Raw genomic sequence first — 25,388 nt, 5'->3', positions numbered from 1 at the left:
TGATCAAAAAAATTCAATTAATAAAGAAATTTTAAAAAAGAGAAAAGAAAACTCTGAGATGTAAAATAGCTCAATCAAAAGTCAATATAAAATTGTAAATTATGCTAAGATTCTGGATCTTAGATCTTTTATTCAGATTGTTATTATTTCTCTTGCTGATATGTACCATCTCTAAGAAAGTTCTCTTAAATTTATTTTTCTCTCTGGCTAATATTTTTACATTGTTGAAATCTATCTTATGATCTAGATCGATAGTATGCTCTGCCATAGCACAAGTAGGTTTGTGTAATCCACGTACATTGGTGAAACTGGAAGAAATCTGTCTAGTCGTATCATTTCTCATAAGATTAAAAAGCAAAAAAATGAAAGGAAAAGGTGGTTAAGATCACCATTTTCCCCCTGATGATTGGGTTAGTAAACCAATATATATATATATATATATATATATATATATATATATATATATATATATATATATATATATATGTATGTATATATATGTATATATATGTATATATATATGTATATGTATATATGTATATATGTATATATATATATATATATATATATATATATATATATATATATATATATATATATATATATATATGTCATACTTTTTCTTTCCCAACCAAAGAAAAAAAAAATAAAAAGATCCATCAGAATAAAATTTTAAGATATCATTATAAACAAAATGTATACAGTAATTTAAGATAAGATTTAGTGTAGATAAGAATAGAAAAAACGACCTTTTTCCGTTTCAAACAAAATTATCAAAAAACCTTTGTTTAGAATTAGAAGACATTTTACCTGTAAGTTAATCTTTTCATTGTTTGTATAGTCGAGTATTAAATGACCATATTCTAATCTTTTGAAATATGTATAAATTGTGTATTGACAAAACCAATTTTAAAGTAAGCTATTTAGTTTTTCTCTGAAACCGAAATTAGGCTTTTCCAAAATCATGGTAAACACAATTTGAGCTTTTGATTAGACGGTCGTTTTTAAATGGGAATTTTGTGAGCCGATCATGAGACCGGAGAAGTTAGTTATAATTTGGTCATTAACAGAAACAGTCGTTTGTCTCAAGATAGAGTGTGGTTCGTGAGTTTGGATACCGGCGTAACGAAAAGAAGTGAATAGTTCTGCAGAAGGAGATAACAAGTAGATTAAAAGAGGTCCTTGTATCTACCGTGGGCATCTTGTAAAGTATATGTGAAAGTATTCTTACGGCATCAAGTTAACAAAAGGAGGTCCTTGTGTCATAAATAAGTAGCTAAGTGTGGAGAAGTGAATCAGGTGTCTTTGTGTAGTCTGCAGGAGGTTTGCAGAGACGTTAGGAAGGAGCCGGGGTGCCAAAGAGGAGAGATCACATCGTTGAGGAGACTGGACTTTTCTGGGTATGTTCCAACATACAACTCAACAAGAAAATAAGCTGTAAGTGTTTGTACAATTGAATTTTATATCTGTGAAGGGTCGGTTTGACATCATGGTCATTAGCATTCTAATTTAAGAACTAAGGTTTTGGTAGGCTAATCAAAAGTTTAAAGTTTTGTTGTTTTTTTTAAGTAACGAAAAATTTAAGTAAAATTGGTTTTCACGTAATATAAATGTATGTAGATTTAAAATCTTATTATTATAAAAATTTGAGTTATTTTCTTGTATGCTGATTGATAAGATAACGACAGAATTTGATAATTGTTTTATTCTTTCATATAAAATAAAGAAACATAAATTTTTGTAATATAATATTTTTTTTATTCTTATCCTTTTTTCTCTATCCCGATAAAAGACAACTAGAAATTCTTTGAATCCATCGATCACAGGTAATATAAGTAGTTTATTTTACTTTTGATAACAAATAAGTTATATTTTTTTTATTGGCTCAATAAACTAAGATTAAAGTCAAAATAAACAATCATAGCAATATATATATATATATATATATATATATATATATATATATATATATATATATATATATTTTCCTAATTTTAATAGATTTTCTTTTTGTAACATTTTAAAACAAAAGTATTGCATCAAGTAGGTTGTGCCCATAGTAGGTTATGGACAAAATCGCATGACAACACCATCAGTCAAATATTGTTGCTTGTAAACAGACTTAAAATTTGTGAAATAATGTCGCAAGTAGAAAAAAGAAAAGTGGTGGAATATTTGTATAGAAAGGGTGTCCAAAACGTTAAAAAATTAGTGCAATTGACTGAACTCGGAAAAAGTGCAGTGCATGAGACAATAAAGAGGATAAAAAATGGCATAGATATGAGACAAAGACCAGTTTCGGGTAGACCGCGTAAGATTCGCGGAAACAATTTAAATGCTTTAGTGGCTTTAGGATGACAAAATCCGCGCCTAGGTTTTCAAAAATTTACGAACAGATTTGGAAATCAACGAAGAGTAAAAGTGTGCCCAGAAACTGTCTGCATGACACTGAAAAAGCAAGGCTACATATCAAGAAATCTAAAAAAAAAATCCCTACAATGACACCTTTGCAAAGGCAACGAAGAATAGATTTTTGTCAACGTTTTCAAGAAGATAATTTTAATAATATCTTAATATCTGATGATAGTTGTTTCCAGCTTGTTGCAAATCATCTAAAAGTCCTGTCAAGAGAAAATGTTACCGTTCAAATTTCCAAATTTCCATTAACTGTATAGTTAATGGTACTGTTGATATTATAAAATATTGTGACATCCTAAATGGTTTTCTTCTTGAAACGGCTCATGTTTTATATCCAGAGGGGTAAGCAAGATAATGCAAGATGTCATACTTCTGCTTATACTCAAGCTTGGATGCAAGAACACGAATTGGCAAAAATTCCGTGGCCAGCAGCATCTCCAGATCTTAGCCCCATTGAAAACATATGGAGACTGATGAAGATTGCAGTGTAACGAGCAGCGCCACGAGATAAAGAAGATTTAATTCGATCAGTTTTACAGGCCTGGAACACCATTACCGAAAATTATGGCCTTGGCCTAGTTTCGGGTGTACCTGGACGTTTAGTTAAGTGTTTAAATTTAAATGGAGGTTGTATAAATGAGATAAATTATTTGTTGAAATATTATATTTCAAGTGATAGAAATAAATACCGTAAAATTATAATTCTGCTTTCTTTTTTCCGGATACTTTATAGACGGACTATATATACAAAATCCAAAAACCAGATAGATGAGGATCATAATAATGAAGAAATGCACAAAGGTGAAACAGCTTAAAAAAATTGCTTCTCCGCGTCTACGGTTAAAAGGTACACAAATTTCGAAACAAACTCAGAGATCCAGTAGAAGAAGAAACACTAATTGGAAAAACTATATGCCATATAAGGAAACTTTTTAACATCTACAGAAAAATACCAACCATATTACCATTCGCAAAAATAAAAATTGCATTTGAAAATCAAGGAGTATACACGATACATTTTGTGGACTGTGACAAATCGTACATCGGACAGACCAATCGAAGAACATAGGTTAGACCAGAACAAGAGAGAAATTTTATCTAAAAAAAGAGACGTTATCCCTAGCACGTTAAAACATTTTAAAAAACAAAGGCCTTACAACAAACTTAAATGAAACAACGTTGCTAACTAACATTAAAAATAGAACCAAACCTGCAATCAGGGAAGCATTACAAATCGAAAAACATTCAAAAAATTTAAATAAAAGAGATGATACTCAAAGATTCCAACTGCGTGAAAACCAATTCTACAAAAAAACACACAAGTTAAATTAGCGACCAAGATTGGCGCATTGGACCAATATTAAGAATTAATGAAAGACAAGGTATTTAAGCACGGCATTCAGCTGCAGAAATTAGCTTTCCTCGAATATCAGGATAAGTAGAACTACTCTGACATGACCATGACAAATGTGACCTTGCCGAAACGTTGTCAAAATGATGGTTTCTCTAGAAACCAAAACTATTTAATATGGAATCAAACCTGGAAAACAACAAAAATCACCTATAGCTCCGACAGAAATCTCATTTTTTCAATAGTTTATTATTCATACCGACAAAGAAATATGACACTTCTAATTTATTATAGGTATTGTTAAAATAATGTTAGATTTATGACGCTATAAATAAAAATCAATACGAATAAGACATTTCCATTTAATTAATTTATTAAATTATAAAATGAATTTAGTTGAACAATGCATTTTGTTGTTAGTAGTATTTGCAAATTTGTCTTTGGAAAAGGAGCAAAATATTTCAATTTCAACGTAAGTTTTTCTTATTATACGATGAATTTTAATTATTTTATTTCTGTATAATCCTATTTTTGGGAATGACAGAATAAAGTCTAGTATACTGTTTAGTTATTGTGTTTTATTTATAAAATAAAGTATACTTTTTTGGATCATTAACTAAATGTTAAGCATAACCATTACATCCATTTTCATAAAGCTAACCATTCATAATCATAATTCACTTTGTCTTCATGCATTTGAGAGATCTACTTTCTTAATTACATTTCTGTAATAAGTTTTTCTGTCACTATCGGTATCAATCAGTAATATTATTTTTGAAGTTCCTAATTGAATTTATTTCTGTGTTCAGTGTTTCCCTTCTGAGACTTCTATCAGAAAAGAGTACAACTTCTCAAATATTTATCTGTTCTATTAAATAAATATTTTCGTTGTGATAATTATTCTCAACTATCGTATTATATTGTCCTTTCTAGTAGGATGTTTGTGGAACGATTCTGTCAATGTCGGAATCTTGAAGAATTTTGGTTTTGGCAGCATTTAAATAATTAAATTTGAAAAGGTTTCGATTCTGGTACGTACAGTTTGAATTTGTAGGCTATTGATGTGTGAATCCGCATACGCACTTCATCTTCTACATCATAATCATTATTTTAATGACAAATTTCAAATTCTTCGCATCCAAAATAAAGGTCTTAAGTTATTAGAATCTATGGAAACTAACAAGACAAAATGTAAAAGCTAAAAGTTATAATTGCTTAAAAGTTTCTATATATATATATATATATATATATATATATATATATATATATATATATATATATATATATATTTATATATTTATATATTTATATATATATATATATATATATATATATATATACATATATATATATATATATATTTATATATTTATATATATACATATATATATATATATATATATATATATATATATATATATATATATATATATATACACTGCGCTCCAAAATTAACGCCTAATTTTAAAATTCTTATTTTGAGTTGTAATGAAAAAATTTTTGTTGTTCTTTTCTGCTTTATGGTTGTTTTAGAACATATTAAATAAAAAACTTTTCTTTTTTTATAAAAAAATGTATTGAAATTAACAATATAACATCATAAATCTAAACAACTAAACAAACAACTGATCTAAACAAACTGACATTATAAATTAATGACGAAATTGAAATTTTTAAAGTTGAAGAAAATACTAGTATCGAGTATTGCCTTCTCTGTCATTTATTACTGCTTGAGAACGATCTCCCATACTGAGAATAATCGTTCTGATTTCTTCTTGATCAATTTGATCCCAAATTTCAACCAACCGTAAAAACAGTTCATCTAATGTGTTTGGTGCATTAGGTAGTTGTCGTAGTCGTCTGCCTATGATGTTCCAAACATGTTCTATTGGGTTGAGGTCACGACTTCTCGCAGGTCAATTCATTGCAGGAATTCCAACCTCTTGACGATAATGCTGCACAATTCCTGCCGTGTGTGGCCTGGCATAATCTTGCATAAGCATGAAATTATCCCCAATAAATGGTGTGTAAATGGCACGACATGCTCTTTTAAAATGTCTGTTATATACCTCTGCGATGTAAGCCGACCGCGATATATTCTAACTAATTCCGTACGAGCCTCTAAATTAATCCCACCCCACACCATTACCGTGCCGCCGCCATACTCTACAGTCCCTATGGTGTTACACTGTGCGTAGCGTTCCCCAGGCCTTCTATACACTCGGTTTCTCCTGTCCTTAGAAAAAAGACCGTACCTGGATTCATCGGTGAACAATATTCTTCCCCAATTGTCATTATTCCAATCAACATGTTCACGAGCAAAATGCAATCTTTGCCTTCTATGGTCTCTGGTCAATAATGGGCCAATTGGTGCCTTCCACGGTGTAGGTTGTTTTCGGCAAGTCTTCTTCTAATCGTATTTTGGCTGATTCTAAAGTTATAACGATCTAAAAATTTATTTTGTAGATAAGTACTGGTAACAAACCTTTGTCTCAGTGTACGAAGTGTCAAAAACCGGTCTTGATTAGGAGTTGTAACCCTTCTACGGCCTTGACCGGGTCTTCTCGAGTTACTTCCAGTAACACAAAAACGTGTTAACACTCTTGAAATGGTTGACTGGGTGACGTTAAAACGTTCAGCGAGTTCTACTTGAGTGTATCCTTCTTCGCGAAGAGTAACGATTCTAAAACAGTCACTTTCTGGCAAATTTCGATTTTCTTGCTGCTGGTGGTTTATTTCAAAGAAAAAACACTTAATAAACTTGGAAAACCCCTTTAAACGTTCAGCACAACGTAATCCAACCCAACTAAATTCGAAATAAAATGAAGCACAATTAGCATGTTTTAATTTTTTTGCAAAAAATGGTAAAAATATCAGCGTTTTTTACCGTTCTTTCGATAAATTTTACAATATACCGGGAGTAACAACAATATGAGCACAAACATCGAAACATTAAAATTATTTGATATACCAGGATTTTTAAAATTATGCGTTAATATATATATATATATATATATGTATATATATATATATATATATATATATATATATATATATATATACTAAGAAATAGGTAGGTACTTTGGGAGTAAATATCATGGATAGAACGTCATACTTGGAGAACCATGATGAACTCATGACAATATTAAAAGATTTGGCGTAAACATTTTTTTTATTAAAATGTTTATTTACAATCTACTCGTTTCATTCTGAGTATTAAGCACATTTGTTGCTATAAATGCTACATAATTCCCGTTTTGCTATACAGAGTAGAATTTTGGGGTCTGCGGAATATGGATATGAATAAGTTAACGTTTTTAAGATGTAGTGGGTGAACAATGGGCGACGATTTTTTAAGTTATTCGCAGAATGGAAAACTACTCTTTGTTATGAACAAACAAAAAAGAAAATTAGAGTACTTTTGACATAGCATCAGAAATAATAGAAGATATGATTTACTTCAGTTGTTTATTGCAAGGGAATGTGTTTGGTAAGAAAGGTCCAAGAATAGGACATATATACTGACTATTTAATTTAAACAAATAGTTCGATATATTGACTGCATAACCGCAGCTGTGTTTATGCAGTTGTACAAAAAATCAAAATTGCCACAATGATCTGTGGTGGATAAATTCCACTTGAAGAAGATAAAGCAAGAAAGGCAGGTTTGTTTCATTCTAAAGCTTTGTCAGTAATTTTTCTGGCTATGAATATAGCTTCTAATTATGTATTTTCTATTTATTTTATTGGCGACTGCTCCTTTTAGTCGGCTTTTCCGACGAAAGAAGTGTGTGTAAATATTTTACCATACACATGGAGTTGAATAGATCCAAAGCTATTAAACCCAATATTCTTAATTTTAAGTAATTTGATGGCAATTATAGCAAGTACGGGAAATTTTTCACTCTTAGCTTGTTTTAATACATATTCTATTTTTTTTATAACGCCAGGCCTAGCATTATATTTAAATTCTTTTGGTGCTTCTCGTCTGTCTTTGTTTTTCAAAAGCTGTGCTATATATTCTGTTCATCTCTCCATATTCTGGTGTAAAACTATAAGTGGTGTACCTACACCACTTTCATCCCTTAGTTACCTAGTTTGAACTGATTTCTTATTTCTTTTAGTTCCTTAATGACGCCCGATGGGGCCGTTCCAAAAATTGTGCTAACTTTATAATACAACCCTACACTTCAATGACGAACCTTTTACTAAATAACTTAATATTGATACTATTGAGTAACTGTCATTACTAAAGGTTGCTTGAAACTGAAAAAGCTGCTATTTTTTTGTCTCTATTGTCATCTTTTCTTACTAAATGCGGAACTATTGGCAGATAACCATTTTTATATAAACGACTCTTTCTGTCTGGGTATTTGGATTTTTCTGAAACACAAATTGATTTGTGCCTGATATGTTTTAAATATTAACGTATTTTAATGTATTTAGGTTTGACTTTAAAGAAGCGAATGATTCGTTATTGAAACTTATGAAGGAGCCGTACAAATTTACAAAATTGATACAGAAAGAGTAAGTACAATTTATTATTATAGGTACCTATTTTATACAAAGGGCCAATTTACACATAAAAGTTAATATACTAAAAACTTTTAGAAAACTTATTAGCTAATTCTATACCGAAAAAATAATTTTTTTTAAGAAAATAGACAGTTATGGTCGATTTATACATATCCGTACCGTGTCCGTTCCCTGTCAATGCCGACTCCGGGTATTTTTAATGTTATATTTACATACAACCACGTTGTAGCAATGTTCGTACCAAGCCGAATAGAGAAAAAAAACGTTATTACATATTTCTGTATAAATGATAGTTGAAAATATTATGGCGGCTTGGATAGAAGATCTCATCGTGTTGGCATTACTACTTGATGAAGAGGAAGAGCAAGAGCAGAAAAGGCTAAAACAAAGAAGATGGAATGTGCATCATTCACTAAAAAAAAAACAAACCGAAGTAGAATTTATAATATACATAGAAATATTGGACGATGAAACAAAATTTTACTAATATTTTAGAATATTTCAGTACTCTACGTTTCTTTTTCTTTTTTCTTTAATACATATAAAAAACAATAACATACTAACATCACAACATCTTCTGCTTATCTGTTTACCAGCACTCGCGTTCACAAAACAATAAAATGGTGTTTATACAAGTCTGTGGGGTCCGTGTCATTTCGCACGTGTACGAACTCATCACTATATAGCCCCCCATAAAATTATTAGACCCTCGGAGATATAGTAAACTGATCACCGGCATCCTTTGGAGATTGGTAAACTCATCACCGCAGATAGGTAAACTCATCACCGGGATTTTTGCCTGGTTTCTAATGCGAAAATTGCCTCTTACCTGTTAAACTATTCGTTTATGTAATAATTTAATAAAATCAGAAATTATTTTAAGCAAGTTGCTTTAAAATTTAACTGAGATATTAATATGTCACACGGTGTGGCCTATTAGACGTATCTGCCAATCTAAATGGTTTTGAGATCAAAAAATTTAGTTACATAGGATTTCTATAGTGAACTTTAAAATGAAAATATTTGTCAACATTTGCTATTTTTGTTTATATCGGAAGTAGTCCCAACTTCGTTATTTGATTTTCATTGCATTTTTATATTCCTCATTGAATTCTCGAAATAATTTGTTAAGCATATATTCGGTCTAAGTCTTACTGTTTTGGCGTTATTTGACTATCTTGAAAATAATAGACGATTTTGCAGAGGAAGTAAATATAAAATGTCTAAAAAATAGGAAAAGCTAAAAACTTGAGTGTGCTATTAGTGCATTGAAGTCGAAGAAAGCTTCGACTTGTTCATTTCATTTTATAAACATCATGACAATTAACCTCAATTAGTGTAAGATACAAAATAATTTTTATTCTGTAATTTATACTAATTTTGTTTATTGTAGCACCCTGATGATACAAATAAAGATTTGCGAAAGCTTGGTAGACTAAACAGAGTACTTCTTTGTCCTATCTTCAGCTGCACACCCAAATAGTTATGTTTTGAAGTCTATATAAGGAGTCCAATTAAGTCGGTACCATATGGAAATTTTTTTTATTTTTAGATTTATAAAAAAAAATTTTATTGATCTAGAACTTCAATCATCAGAATCAGATATTAGTGTTCTTCAGTCATTTACGCGGTTCGTTAAACAAAATGAATTTTATTAAGACTTTATTTTAACAAACCGCGTATACAACTAGAAAAATTTAATATCTGATCATTGTATTCTAGGTTTTAGATCATTCAAAACTTTTTGTGTAACATAAATATTTTATATAACAAAATTCATAAAACTAAAAATAAAAAGGTTTCACATATGGTGCCGACTTAATTGGATACCCTGTATATAATATATATATATATATATATATATATATATATATATATATATATATAAACAATGTGTGACTTTTAACAATTTAATTAGAAATCTCAAAATGTAATATCAGAAAAGGTAATCTACAGCAACAAAGTGATATTATGCCTTGCCTACAAGAAACATCTTATACAGTTAACTTTAAGAACTTAATTACGCTGATTTTTTTCTGTTTGATCAGGATGATTCGCGAAAACCAGTGCGAAACAACTAAACAAAAACGGTATAAAATTTCTACTCACCAGTTGTATGACATTTAGCCTTACACCCTTTCGTCGCAAGTCCACAAAAGGCAATTCGATTGTTTTAGAGTCTTTCGCAATTGAAATTTGATATTATTGATAATCATTATTTTTTGTTCGCGTTAGCTCAAGACGTAATCAATTAGCAGTTCACTATCCATGTTTAAGAAACAAGGGCAAACGAAGAGAAATTTTTCTTTTCGCATGATTTTAGGTAGCTATCAATAGAATTTTGTGGAATTCCCAAATACAAACCAATAAATTGCAGTTGCATTTAAGACATCTGGATTTGGATTATACTGTGAAATTACCAAAAACTAGCCGTTTGCTGGGATTTTATGGTCTATACCTGATCCGGGGTGCAGGTAGGCCAGTGATCAGTTTACCAATCTCTTAGGGTCTTTTTTGAAAACCCCACTTTTATGGCGGTGATGAGTTTGTACTATGTACGAGGGTATTTATGGTAATTGGTGATGAGTTTACGTGTACCCGTCATTTCCGTGCATCGCCAGTGCCGTATTAAAATAAAAAATCGGTTGCCTGTAAAGTCGGTTTTACGGGCGAAGATTTTACGTGACAACGTCTTTTTCTCGGTAGAATATTTATTGATATGAATATTATTAAATTGCACAATAGGAACAAGGAATTGAATGAAAATAAGAATTGCACAAATTTTAACTATAGAAATATATTTTGTTTACTAAAACATTGTACATGTAAACTTAAACTTAACTAATTTCTATTTGAGTGATTTTGTTGAGGATAGGACGATGATAGGAGAAATATGAAACCGCACCGATTCAACGCGCCTAATTGTCTAGTGCTGCGCGCGCAGCGGACCGATCATGTTTGAGTGGGAGAGAGACGCAAGGCATTCGCCGGTCCGGCGGGCCTCTCTCTCGTTCGGTGACTCATCGTAACAGACGTGAGCGGGCGTTACACTTTTTCATGAGTGACTCCGAGCCACAACCTAATTTAAGACGTTGTCACGTCAAAACCAAATCACTTTAAGCTTAAAAAGATTAGGTATATTTATTTCCCAAGACCAATGAGAATAATAATTTTAAAAAATTGCTTCAAATGTTTAAATGCTTGTGCGAGCGAACGACTGACACTAACACGGTGTACACTTTTTGAATTTCAATATATTTCCTAAATTAAAGTCGAATAACCTCACTTAATATGTTGAGACCTCCAAAATATCGGTTTAAAATATTTAAACTAGAATTTAAAAAAAAAAGCAAAGTCTTGGGTTGGGTTTTTACCCAACGTGACCGAAAGTAAAACCAGAAGTTCTCTTCGTGTCGATTGATTTCACCAATTTTGCGTAATTTTTGCTAAACTTCGGGTCATAACTTTTAACCGAGAGTGGTACAAAAACCAGAAATATATTTTTTTTGTCTTGCTAAGACGTGTCAAATAATTTATCGCTTGTACTATTTCGACGACTTAAACACAGTAGTTTCGGTGCAAATCTGACGACAGAAGTCCGAGGTCACATTTCTCACCTTTAATACCGTCTTTGGGTTATAAGCTCTCATTCGACACTTGATTTGTCATTCTATCTATTCTAATAACGAAGAAGTTGTATTTGCGGACAGACATACTGACGGACAGACAGACATAAATAATTAAAAGTTCTCCACCATTTTCTTTAATGTTGAAAAATGGGCGAAAAGAAAACTATTCGTCGGACGCTGTTTACAAAGAATAAAATTTGTTTTTTGATTCACTACAAAAGCCCATTAACAGTATTGCGATGTAATTACTTTTACTTTAATTTTTTTTTTCTTCAAATTAAACCCAAATTGCGATTTTTTTTTAGATTTTTCAAAAGGTAATAGGGGTGGTTTGCTGTTAAATTTTGAAAGTCAAACAAAAATCTACAGCTTGCTCTTAATTGGAAAAGTGTGGCTCAGAAACTTAAAGCTATATGCGGTCTATAGGACAAGTGGGTAATGGTAGTTCTATTAGGTTAGGTTTTCAATTTTTTTTTTAAATGGCTTTGGCAGAGCCAATTAGCCAGACTTGTTTGTGTTTATTGTTAAAATCGACTAAATTTTAATTATTATTGATTGCAGATTCATAGTCAAAATTTTCTTGTTAGCAGTTATCAATGTTAGTACTACTACTACTACTAGTTATACACCTAATATTTTTATGGATATATTTTTATTTTGTTTTTTTATTCTTTTATTATTTTCTTGTTTTTTTTTGTTTTCTTTTTTTTTGTTTTTTTTTGTTTTGGTGCTCTTTTGTTTTTTTTGGTTTTTTGCTTTTTTTTTGTTCTTTTTTTGGATTTATTTTTTTGTTTTTTGTTCTATTTCTATTTTCTTAACTCTTTTGTTTTTTTTTTAATTTGTGGTATACTTTTGTTTGTTTTTTTTTCAAACCATATTAACAGATTATGCCTATATACTATTTACAACTTATATTTATATATTTTAACATGTTTGTAAATGAAGAATTTCCATATTATTTGAAAATATTAAAAGATTAAGGTTTGTTGGAAAACAACACTTAGAATTTATTAATTCCTTATAAAATTCGTTTATATTAATAATTTGTAAATCACATTCTAATATAATATGTGTTAGATCGCCTATTTTGCCACAAGTACAATTGGGAGTATTTGATAAGCCGATTCCATGCATATAGGATGCCGTAAGAGCATGATTTGCTCTCAGTCGATTAATGGTCTTTATAAAATGTCGATTAGATTCTGTGTAGAACCATCTTATGGAGGGTATCCTAGTGTTACAATGATAAAAGTTTAAGCCAGTCTTACATTCTCTGTAATGTAAGATTTTAATGTATAATTGTGTTTAATTATGTTTAATTTTAATGATTTTAATTTTAAATGATGTAGGTTTTCAATGTTTCATCAAAATAAACACATAAGTAATTTGTCAAATAAATACTGCAATGTCATACTTTAAGATATGTTGATTTTTGACTTTGTGCTTATAAAAATTTGTTTCACATATATTTTTATTGCTATTGGTTAATTAACATATATACAGAGGGGGACGATATTGCTTATTGAAAATAAATTGGGAGTATGTTTTTAATGAGATAATTTTTATATTGTTTTCTAAATCAAAACAATTTTATAATTGGAAAAAATTTTATGCTTTAATTGAGACATACGAGTATGCATGCTTTTTAAAATATTTTTTAATAAAATAAGTTTTATTAAAAATTTTTTATCATACGGTATGTCTTTGTTTATTATAATTGACTTTTTCTTCTAGTTCCATGACCGTTATCGATGGTTGAATACCATCTTGGCTACTATATTCGCTATCGTTCCTTTATTGACAGCAGCTCTAAATAATGATGTAGTCGATTTTCCCTATTATTGTTTTAGATTTTTCAGTCATAATGGTTTTCTTCTACCACGATCACGCTAACCTTCTATCTTTTCCTGAATGATTAGATGCAAAAGTTTAGTTTTTTCAGGGTATCTCATAATATGACCGAAGTATTCCAGCTTGCGTCTCTTTATTATATTGACCAGTTGTATTGTTTGGTTAAGTAGTCTAAGGACCTCCTCAGAGGTTCTAATTCTGTCGAGCTGGTTTAACCTACCTTAGTCGTATGTATACCCACACTTCAAAGGCATCCAAGCGATTAAGCATAACCACACTTATAGTCTACGCATTCAAACGATGCAATACCACTGGAACGATATAGCAATATCCACAAGGAAATTAAAGTTCCCCTAGTCCGCTGTATACCATAAATCACAAAAAATTTATTTAAAAAACCTTTATGGAAAGGTTAATATATTTAAAAAAAGATCCTTTTGGGCTACATCGCAGAACGTTTTGGGACTAACAAGTCCATGATCAGTATTGTTACCGGAAATAAGTATTACCACTGTAATAAAGACAAACGTAAAGGTTAAATTTTGACTAAGGTTAAAAAAAATGTGGTTGAATAGTTACTATATATACATGAGTGAAGCCACCAAATATGTGAGTAAAAACCCGAGTCTCCTTATTTCTTGAGCCCTTGTCAGGGCGTGGTGAGTCTCTAAATATTATTAGCTTAATGTCTCTATTGGCTCGTATCCTGTTATATAAACAGCTTCATGTAAGGATTTTCCTACCAGTCTTCATTTGGTCTACCCATCGTGTTATAGATCTTTCTCTTGATATTCGACCTCTGTACTTGGGTTCTACCATTTTAAAATCGACAATTGACTCAGGATCGTAAAGAGGTTAACCTTAGCTTAAGTATCTCCTCTTCACCACCATTAAAACAATCATTGAGATCCTTACTCTGGCTAGCTCTTCTTAGAGGTAGTTTGGCTAATCCCTAAGACAAACAATGGTAGCAAGAACGTTCACAAGGGAGATTAAAGCATAACACAAAAATTTAAACAAAAATTATATACAATAAATAGGTAGACTTGTCTTTATGTTACAGCAAGTCCTGTACATGGTGGCTGAAGGCCTAAAAAAATGACTGAAAGTACAAACAAAATTAAATGACTAAAGGCCCAAAGGTAAAAAGGTGGCTGAAGGTCGTTAAACACTTAACTTTTAATGCTGTGTTTGATATAGGGCTGCTGGATGAAAAGTTGACGATGTTACTGCCATATCAGATCTCCTAGGTATTTATTATATGGTGAAGTCTGATGGCTGTATTACATCATTGGTTTTATATTACATTGGATGTTGAATTAAGCATGGTGGTGAATTAGTTCATTAGTTGCTAGTTCATGGATTTTGAATGTAACTCGGTAGAATGTAGGGTTAATTACCAGTCCATTTTTCTCAGGAGGCGAGACCCAAGTTTATAAAAAGAGACCAAAGATAAAACCAGACAAGTGTTCACGGATTATGAAAATACTTACCTTAATTTCAGAGAATAATAAACTATTCACGTTAATTAAAGTTAAAGGGAAATCAAAAAGGTTTTCAAATAGATAGATATATAGATCTTTATTTAAATAGAAAAAACCTAATATACATACAATATAAAGAAAGATCACTATAAATTTTTGATATATTGTTTAAGTAACATTTTGAAATTATTGAGATTAGTACATTTTTTTACAGATGTTGGTAACTGATTAAATTCAGGAAAACTTTTAAAATGGAGCGAATTCATCGTACTTTTATACATAGTTTCTAGGTACATATATGTCATCTAACCTCGGGTATTATAAGAATGAATACTTTTGTTGAAAGAAATGAATTCCTGAAAATATTCAGGTGATTAGCCATTTACTATTTTGAAGACCAAAATCAGGTGAAATAAAACAGTATATTTTCAACAGAGAACCAATTTAGAGTATTTAACATCGTCCCAATTGGGGTACGGCGATTTGTTTTAAGGATTATTCTCATTCCACGGTTCTGTAATTTTTGTAGCATGTTAAGTTTGTTAAGGTTAAATAAATATAAGATTAATGAGCAATAGTCAAAATGAGGTTGAATAATTGTGTTATATACTGTTATTTTTGACTCCATTGATAAATTTTGAGATATTCTACTCAGAAAGTAAAGTTTTTTCATATTTTTTTATGAACATACTCGAAGTGACTCTCAAAATTTAGAATATTGTCTAGCTGGAATCCCAAATATTTAACTGTTGTGACAATTTAAATTTTTAATTATTAATATTTAAATTTATGATTTCAGAATCAAGCAACCTATATTTATGTTTGGTAGTGAAAATCATTGCCTTTGTTTTTTTCACATTCAATTTCAGTTTATTCATTTTTAAATATTTATTAACCATATCTAAAATAGTGTTCATTTTTTGAATAGCTACATTAAAATTTTCATCACTACAACATATTAGAGTTTCATCGGCAAAAAGATTAATAAATTCACAAATTACAAAAATACCGATATCGTTAATGTACAGAATAAATAAAGGGGGGGGGGGAAATAAATAAAATAATACAATACCTAATAAAGCAAAAAAAGGAATGTCCACGGCATTAAATAACCCTTCAATATTTAAACTAATATTTAAACAGATTAAACAAATATTTTATTTGAAATATATAAGTATAAAGAAATAAACCAAACATTTTACATACATTTCGGATTAGCAGGTAATAGCAGAAATATGTCTTATTCTAATCAGAAATTAAAAGGTAGAATTTAAGCGCCAATTAAATTGGTTTTTAGGATAAAAACAAAATCCATTCATCCTATAGATTCTTCTCGACCATCGGCTGCCAAGGAGATTTATGCCGTTCTCATACACATCATCTTCCCATCACTTTCTCTATCTTCCATTAGGTCTCTTTCCCTTCATTTTTACATTAACAATTTTTTTTTGAAAGCCTCTTTTTTCCGTCCTAAATACATGGCCTGCCCATTGAAGACGCTGTAGATGCTGAAGAAACAAAATAATAAACAAAAATAAAGAATTTTTATATTATTAAAAATTACATAAAAATATAAAAAGGAATAATTGATCGAAAATTAGGAAAATATAAAATAAAGAAGCTGTTACGATATATAAAACGTAACAAACTAAAACATGCCTATCGAGAAGGTTTTCTAGAGTCTTCAGTATAAATGATATTAGACTTATTGGCCCCAGAGAGTTAAGACTGTTTTAGACTATAACATAAAATGATATAAGAAAATGGTATACCTAGTTTTGTCATAATGTAAAACAGAAAACAAAATCTGTTAACAAAAAATGTTATAGAAATTAGAACCTGTCCTATTTTGATTAATTATGACTAATGACCAATTATTAGTATACACGCATGCGCAGTTAGATTCTTCGTCTTTTTCTCCTTTGGAACCATGGAACACAGTTAGGTTATGTCATATGTCATGTCATAATAGACACGTTGCTTTTTCTAAGGTTATAACTGTTGTTTTGGTTTGGATTTAATGGCCTGGTTGCATTTTCTTTTGAAATAATTTAAAAATGTCTTGGTCAACGGACAGTATTATTCTATTAATAGAAGGATACGAGTCTAACCCATGTTTATTCAATATAAAACACGAAGATTACCATAATAAACACAAGAGAAATGTTGCTTTAAACAACTTAAGTGAAATATTAGGAAAGACAATTTCTGATATACAGAAAAAATGGAATGGAATTAGAAACACTTACAGTGCAGAAAGGATGAAGGTTTTAGACTCACAGAAAAGTGGTGCTGGAGTAAGTGAGGTAAACATTACAAGTGTTTATAAGTAATATGTTTATTCATGTTTATATTTTTGCAGATATATGTCCCAAAACTGTGGTACCACCACAAACTCCAATTTTTAAATGAATACTTAACAACGAGGAAGCCAGTTTCATCATTCGAAATTAATGAAGGAGCGAGTACGTCAAACTCAAGCCAAGATGTGGACATGGCATATGAAGTAGGTGATGATGGCATTCTATCACCTCTTCCAAATGTAATTGAAGAAATTGTCGTTGAGGATATGTATGAGACGCCAATTAAAAAAAAGAAGAAAGGGGAACGGGAACTATCAGTGTCCGATAAAGCATCAAATGCTTTAGATAGTATTGCAAATGCAATAAAGGTCATGAATAGTGAAGATGAAAATACTATTTATGGCAAATATGTGACTGAGAGACTCTTAAAAATAAAAAACAAAAAAAGAGTATTACAAGTAAAACAAAAAATAGATACAATTTTATTTGAAGCTCAACTGGAGGAATTAGAGTAAAAAAATAATAATGCACAGATTCTAAATGTTCCGGTGGGAGATGGCTTCTGTGTGCTGTATGAAAGAGAAGGTATTCGAAATAATGTAATAACACATTTTATATTATTTGTTTTTTCATTATTTCGAATACTTTCTCTCTCATGCAGCACACAGAAGCCATCTCCCACCAGCACATTTAGAATCTGTGCATTACTATTGTTTTACTCATCCCCCACTGATATGTTTAGAATATGTGCGCTGTAGGAAGTCTATAGGTCTAGTTGTTAAAAAATAAAAAAAGATTACAATAAAAATTGAGTTTTAATAAATATGAATTTATACATGTACAATAAAATTTTAATTACATAATATATTGGTTCTGTCAAGATATATTTAGAAGAAGAGTGTATTTAGAAATTGAATTAATGATGTTATGCTACCAACATTATATATATAATAGCATGACATCAATAATTCAATTTCTAAATATATTCTTCCACACATATTTATTTTTCTTAATATGTATGCAAGTTGGAGTGTTATGAATAGAATTGTATCCAACTTGGTGTCTGCATTTTGATGTTGCGATCCTGACAGAAATTGTGGGGACATCTGGTGACTGTCTCAATTTGAATCAAAAAATATTCCTATTGGTCTGACCAACTAATTCTATATAAACAATGATATTACTATTATTTAAGTAAGACATTTATTTTGCCAAGGTACAGAACCTTCATTCATGAAATAATTCTTAAATTTATCTCTAACGATTTATTAAGTGTGCATCCATTGTCTCAGTTTCCGCATAAGTTGAATTTTTTGTAATTAAAAAATTGCGCAGGACACAACAGACAAGAGTGATTGTTTCAACCTTATCTGGGCTCAAATTTATTGTTGATAAAAGCACTCTAAACCTATTGGACATTATGCCAAATGCATTTTCAATAGCTCTCCGCGCTCGAGACAAACGATAATTAAAAATTCTTTTATTATTTGATAAATTTCTTGTGGGATAAGGTTTCATCATGTGTTTTGATAAGGGAAATGCATCATCGCAAACAAATACATGGGGCACAACAGTGTTGCTCATGGGTAAATTTTGCTCTGGAGTAAAATTGAGTATATTTCTGTCCATGGCTTTTTTGAGTGAGGATTCCCTGAATACACCACCATCACTCATTCTCCCATTTACTCCTACATTAACATATAGGAATTTATATTCAGCATTTGATACTGCCAGCAGTACTATACTGAACTGTCCTTTATAATTGTAATAATAAGATCCACTGCTACGTGGAGCACGAAAGTTAATATGCTTGCCATCAATTGCTCCAAGACACATTGGAAATTGCCACAAATTTTCAAAGTCACTTGCCACTTGTTGCCACTCGCTTACAGTTTGAGGCATCTTCATGTATTCGTCTTTTAATATTTGGTAAATTACTTTACATACTTCTGGTACTATGAAACGAATCGTACTTTTATGAATTCGAGTCGAAAACATCAAAGAACGATAAGATTCACCAGTTGCTAAAAAACGTAAAGTTAAAGCCAACCTAAAATCAAAACCATAACTAAATATTATTTGCAAAACTTGATATTCTTAATAGAATTACTTACCTATTCTCTGCAGATACACTTTGTCTTAAAATTGTATCCTGTTTGGTAATATCTTCTCGAATAAGCTCAAGAAGTTCATTAAACTGTGGCTCACACATTCTTAAAAACGGCCTATATTTTTCAGGATCATTGTCTTTAAGTTCTGTTTCTAACATACTTAAGACCCCACGACCTTCCTGTCTTTTCTAAAGCCAAGCTCCAGACCACATATTTCGTTGGCGTTTTTTCTTGATTGTTTGAACAAGAAGAAATGTAGCAATAGAAGCAGCGGATAATAATAGAATTTTCTTATCCATCATATAATATATCTTATATAAAATAACAAAGATAAAACGAGGGCAAAATTTGTATTATATATCAATGGAAAAATGAGGTTAAAATATTGTTAAAAGAAAAAGAAGAACATTGAGGTTAACAGTACATGTACCAAAATAAAAACATACTTTTTAGAATTCAATGCGCAGAATCACATAATATATTCTAGTATGAAAATGTGACAATATAATACACAAAACTTCTTGTATTAATATTGTACACAATCATTTGATGTAAGTTTTTGTTATACCACTTTCTTATATCATTTTATGTTATAGTCTAAAACAGTCTTTAGCTTTTGCTGTCTGCTTTTGTAAGGTTTGGGTATAAAAGCTACTATGAGTATTTATATTTTCTGAAGCTATTGCACTAACTTAGCGCAAAAGATAATTCTACAAAGTAGTAATCTAAAAACAAATGACCCATTCTAAATGAATAGAAAATTATTTTTATAACCTATAAATGATATCATTAAAATTAAAATAAAATTAAAAGTAATGAAAATATTTCATTTTCAGAATAATCAAACAATTTGTCGATAGTGGGTATGTACCGACCGAACGACAGTTTAGAAGCTTAACAGAATTTTCACATGATATTAGGCAACTAATTATGACAGTTAGGAAACTACTTAAGGATATTTTACCACCGAGTCTTAACTTAATTCAGGTAAATAGCTGTTGATACAAAGAAATACGTACAAGACCGCTGTTTGTATATGCACTGTTTCTGTTTGTTCTGTTCTGAACTCTAAAAACTAGACAAACAAGCTGAATTTTGCTTAGAATATCAAATTTTGAACCCCAAAACAGATGCAAAAAGCCACTCCTACCCTTGGGCGTTATCCTAAAAACCCCGTCGTAGATGGGGAAAAACAGAAAATATCGATTTACCTAGAATCCGTACGCCTTGGAAAAAAGGCTCAAACAAGAAATGTAGCTTAGATAATTTTAAACAAAAATGTGTACCTATAAGCGCTTTTTAATAAATTAGTCATCAAAGACACGATAAAAATACTGTTTTATTCAATGGTTATGCTTCTCTTAAAATTTTAAGTTCTTATTGTAATAAGATCGTAAATTGACTTGAAGTGTTATTCATTCTATATTATAGAGGTATTATTTCACCTTGGTTGATTGTATCGCAGCTTACAATGAATTTTTAAAAACTTAGTCATTAAATTTTTTGAAAAGAGAATCATATACTAAATCTCGTAAACTATCAACCCTACAGAAAATAATATTTTACATTATTTGTAGCAAATTAACTGTCTAAAACTTTGTTTTTATTACTTTTTATCGTAAAATTAAAAATAAAAAAGTTATTAACAAAATACCTAAAAATTTTTGAACAAATTTGCTTTGTAACGAAAATTTTGCCTACCAAATAGGGTATTACTATGGGGGGTTGCAAATTGGGGACAGAAATTATTGGAGCAGAGATAGGGCGAGCAAAATAAACGAAACATGCGAACGGCGCTCAGGGTTTATTTGGAGAGCTAAGGTCATGGATAAGTAAATGGCAAAAATGGATTGGGGCAACTACAAAAAAATGAAACAAAGGGGTACTTACATGAATCTCCTAGACAAATGGGCAAAACACAACAAGAAGGACCTCTAGCTATTTAAAATGCACGACGCTTTGAGAAAACTTCCTGCTGGATAGAAGAAAAAGGCTCTTCTGTCCTAAACAACACAAAAGAGAGTTAGGAAGACTTTTTTTAAGATAAATAGACAAAATGGTTCAGAGAAATAAATTGAACATTTATTGTTGTCTCAAAACAAACAGTTACAAATATAAAGGGCGCAAAAATACTATATTAATAGTTACAAAGATTTATACCAAAATAATAAAGACAAAAACTTACTATGACCTATCCGTTTACACCTCTAGTAGTTGGAGATGCTACAAAAACTTACAAGTGGTACTGGGCTATAATTTGTAGCAGAAATAAATCATTACAAATAAAGAAATATCTTTTAAATGTAACTATTTATAGAGGTTAACTCATTTCTAGAAACAAAATAAACTAATGTCAAAAACTAAAACTAGCTGTCACATGTCAACATTAAATTTTAAAACAGAACAATTAAAACGACAGCTGAGCCACGCCCTAAGACATATAATTTTAATAATTACAATTTAAATGGTTATGAAACCAATTATTATTATTAGAAAAAAATGTTTATCTTTACTTTAAAAGTTCAAACAAAAAAAGTTACCTGGATTTCACTAGAATGCACATTCACTCTAAATTCCTGGGAGTAGGAGCTGGATCTATACTATACTCTCTTTGCCACGCAAAAAAACTGCATCTCCAAACTGTGCAAAAAGTTTCTTGAAACGGCTACTTAGGATATTGAGGTTAAAATTGGAACTAGACGCAAACCTTGAACCCGGCTTCTTAAAAACTCAACAATAGAACATGTTGTAATCCTTTAAAGTTGTTGTAGGCGACACAAATCTCATAGATACATAGAAACATAGAAATAGTGATTATTCTTCCAAAACTGACACTTTACATAGAGTATACTTCACTATTTTCAACAAATTTTGCCGGCTTCTTGACCGACTAAATTAAACACGTCTGTCCCCCTTGACCAAATATTTAAACCTACAACATGAATTCCTTCGACCTAACGCTCTCGTACCGGCTTCTCCTCTAACCTTGCAAATGTGCCCACCTAAAATTCTTGTTAAATTGCTTCATATCGCATCATAAATGACCTTGACGTACAATTACAAACCAAATATAATCATATTTAACTTCGTAGCCGAATTCTTGTTAAACCTCTTCAAACTATATCGCAAAACGACCTTACATCAAACAACTTTTAAAATTGTAGAACTAAAACATAATATATGAATTATTTACCTTCCAGCGGTAACTGGAATTTGCAATGTTTTCTTTTACATCACAATGTAAACAGAGAATTTGGGAAATATTTAAACTTGGCCCAGGGTTGTACTAGAAAATTTTTATACTTGTATATTGGATAATTTTTAAGGAATTTTCTGCATGCTACAGATTTTGGACCATATATCTTTCTTGGTGTTGACCAGGTTAAATCTGATGCAGATACATTCATCATTCGTTCTGCGCTTGCTGCGTTTCAATCCTATGATTCTGTGACTGTGTAACGATTATTTTGCCTACCACATTGGGATTATCATAGGGAGTTGAAACTTGGGGACAGAAATTACTGTGGTGGAGATAGGGAAGCAAAACAAATCAAAACTTATGTGAACGGCTCTCAGGATTTATTTAGAGAACTGGGTCGTGGATAAGTGAATGAAACAATGGAATTGGATTGGGGCAACTACAAAAATATAATAAAGGTGTACTTACATAAGTCTCCTGAACAAAACAAAACACAAGAAGGTCCTCTAGCTATTTAAAATAAGGACGCCGCTTTGAGGAATCTTCCTGCTGTATGAAAGAAAACGGCTATTCCTTCCTAAAAAAACACAAAAAAAGTTTCGAGACTTTTTAAAGTAAATAAAAAAATGGTTTATTGAAAAAAAATTTAAAATTTATTGTTATCTCACCATAAACAGTAAATATAAATGGTAATACAAGAAAATACTATATAAATAGTTACAAAAATAAATACCAAAAATAAAAAAGAAAAAACACTATGTCCCATCCATTTACAAACTCTAGAAGTTGGAGATACTACAAAAATTACAATTGTTAATGGGCGACAACTTGTAGCAGAAATAAATTATTACAAATGAAAAAATATCTTTAAATGAAACTATACATAGAGGTTAAACTTTTTCTAAAAACAAAACAAAAACAACGATCTCAATTTGATTAGATATTTATCAACTGTCAAAAAAATAAAGCTAGCTGTCAGATGTCAATTTTAAATTTTAAAACAGAACTTATAATATGACAGCTATGGCCACACTCTACATTTATAATTTTAATTACTACAGTTTCTTAAATTTTAATAAAAGCAATTATTATTTGAAAAAAAAGTCTATTTTTACTTTAAAAGTTAAAAAAAAAGTTACCTGGGCTGCACTAAACTAGACAACGTAATTTCAAATAATTTGTTGTTTTTTTATGCTTTTTCAGGATGCGATACATCAGTGGCGTACAAGATCAACAAACTTAAATTCATCGTAATTTTACAGAAAGGTTCTAAGTTAGCCAGCGGAATAGCATTATTTTATAGTGAGAAAGCTAAGCCGTCATTGCTAACGGCTAAGGAAATTTATTGAAAAATGTTTAGTTTAGTTTTTGTATTTGCCATTTTACGAAAAAAGTAACGGAAATAAAGCTGTAGCCAATTTAATTTTCTACAAATAATGTCTAATATAATGTTTTTAGGGTTACTAGTTTACGAGATATAGCGTGAAAACCCTTTGTGCCCCTTATTCTAAGATGGCGAGCATTCAAGAACCCATTTTACTTCGGAGTGCTGTAAAATCCAGAGAAATTAATAAAATTAAAGAAATTTTTAGGAAAAATTATTCTTTGAGATACTCCCTCTAATATTGCACTAATGTCATTTTAGTGTAAAATGATAAGAAAAAAGGGTATAAGGCCAAAAAAAAAAATTTTAGATATTTTTGTTTATAATTTTTTATTTTTTATTTGACGACTAAAACTGATACGAATAAAGTTGTAGATAGTTTAATTTTCTGCGAATAATTTTTTATAAAATTTTCTGTAAAATTACTAGTTTACGAGAAATAGCGCGAAAGCCCTTTACTTGCCTTTTTCTAAGATGGTGGCCCGGAGACAAGGGTAGGGATCCCATAAACTTGAACGTAAGCTTATTCTTACCCCCTTCCAACACATCAAAAAAATAAAATTGCATCCTCTCAAAATACAACCCTTATGTAACTTTTCAATCCTACTATAAGCTATATAAAAAAATTTAACTGACATCATGACAATATTTTTTTCATTTGTCATAATTTTTATTTTTGTTACAGGTTATCAAAAATGCACTTCTCAATGTTATAAGAACTGTATCGGGATCTGAAGCAGAAAATAAAATACAGAGAATTACAGACTTTTTCTTACAGTTATTTAATTGGAAATTCATTTAAGTTTTGCAGTATCTTTATAAACAGTTTCTTAAATAAATATAATTTAGGAATGTTAGCTATAGTCCAGATTGTTGTTGTTAATTATTAGTAAACTTTGAATTGTGTCAGATGCTCCACAAATTACTACAAGTTATTAAAAGTTAGAAAAACACACAGATTACAACAGCTCTATTTTATTATATTCGTAGATAAAAGAAGGCGTTTGACACCACAGATCATCATAAAATGCTTGGAGTATTGACTGACTGCCACTTCGGATATCGTTATAGGTATACTGAAGAACATTATTAAGTCCAATATACCAGTCTCTTGAAACAGAA

At 30.4% G+C, this 25,388-nt stretch overlaps 1 protein-coding gene across 1 annotated transcript; it reads left to right on the top strand.

Annotated features, from left to right (window-relative positions):
• The first annotated feature begins 4,155 nt into the window (after nucleotides 1–4,155).
• LOC140438958 (uncharacterized) lies at nucleotides 4,156–25,174 on the top strand. Its single transcript, XM_072528593.1, has 4 exons — nucleotides 4,156–4,241; nucleotides 8,216–8,296; nucleotides 20,520–20,670; nucleotides 24,952–25,174. The coding sequence occupies exons 1-4, from the start codon at nucleotides 4,156–4,158 to the stop codon at nucleotides 25,066–25,068; spliced, it is 435 nt and encodes a 144-aa protein (XP_072384694.1). The 3' UTR covers nucleotides 25,069–25,174.
• Nucleotides 25,175–25,388: the final 214 nt, after the last annotated feature.

This window comes from Diabrotica undecimpunctata, chromosome 4 (genome assembly GCF_040954645.1).
Source record: "Diabrotica undecimpunctata isolate CICGRU chromosome 4, icDiaUnde3, whole genome shotgun sequence".
NCBI classification, from domain to species: Eukaryota; Metazoa; Arthropoda; class Insecta; order Coleoptera; family Chrysomelidae; genus Diabrotica; species Diabrotica undecimpunctata.
Note: the sequence above shows the minus strand (reverse complement) of the source record. Positions and strands in the feature narration are given on the sequence as shown.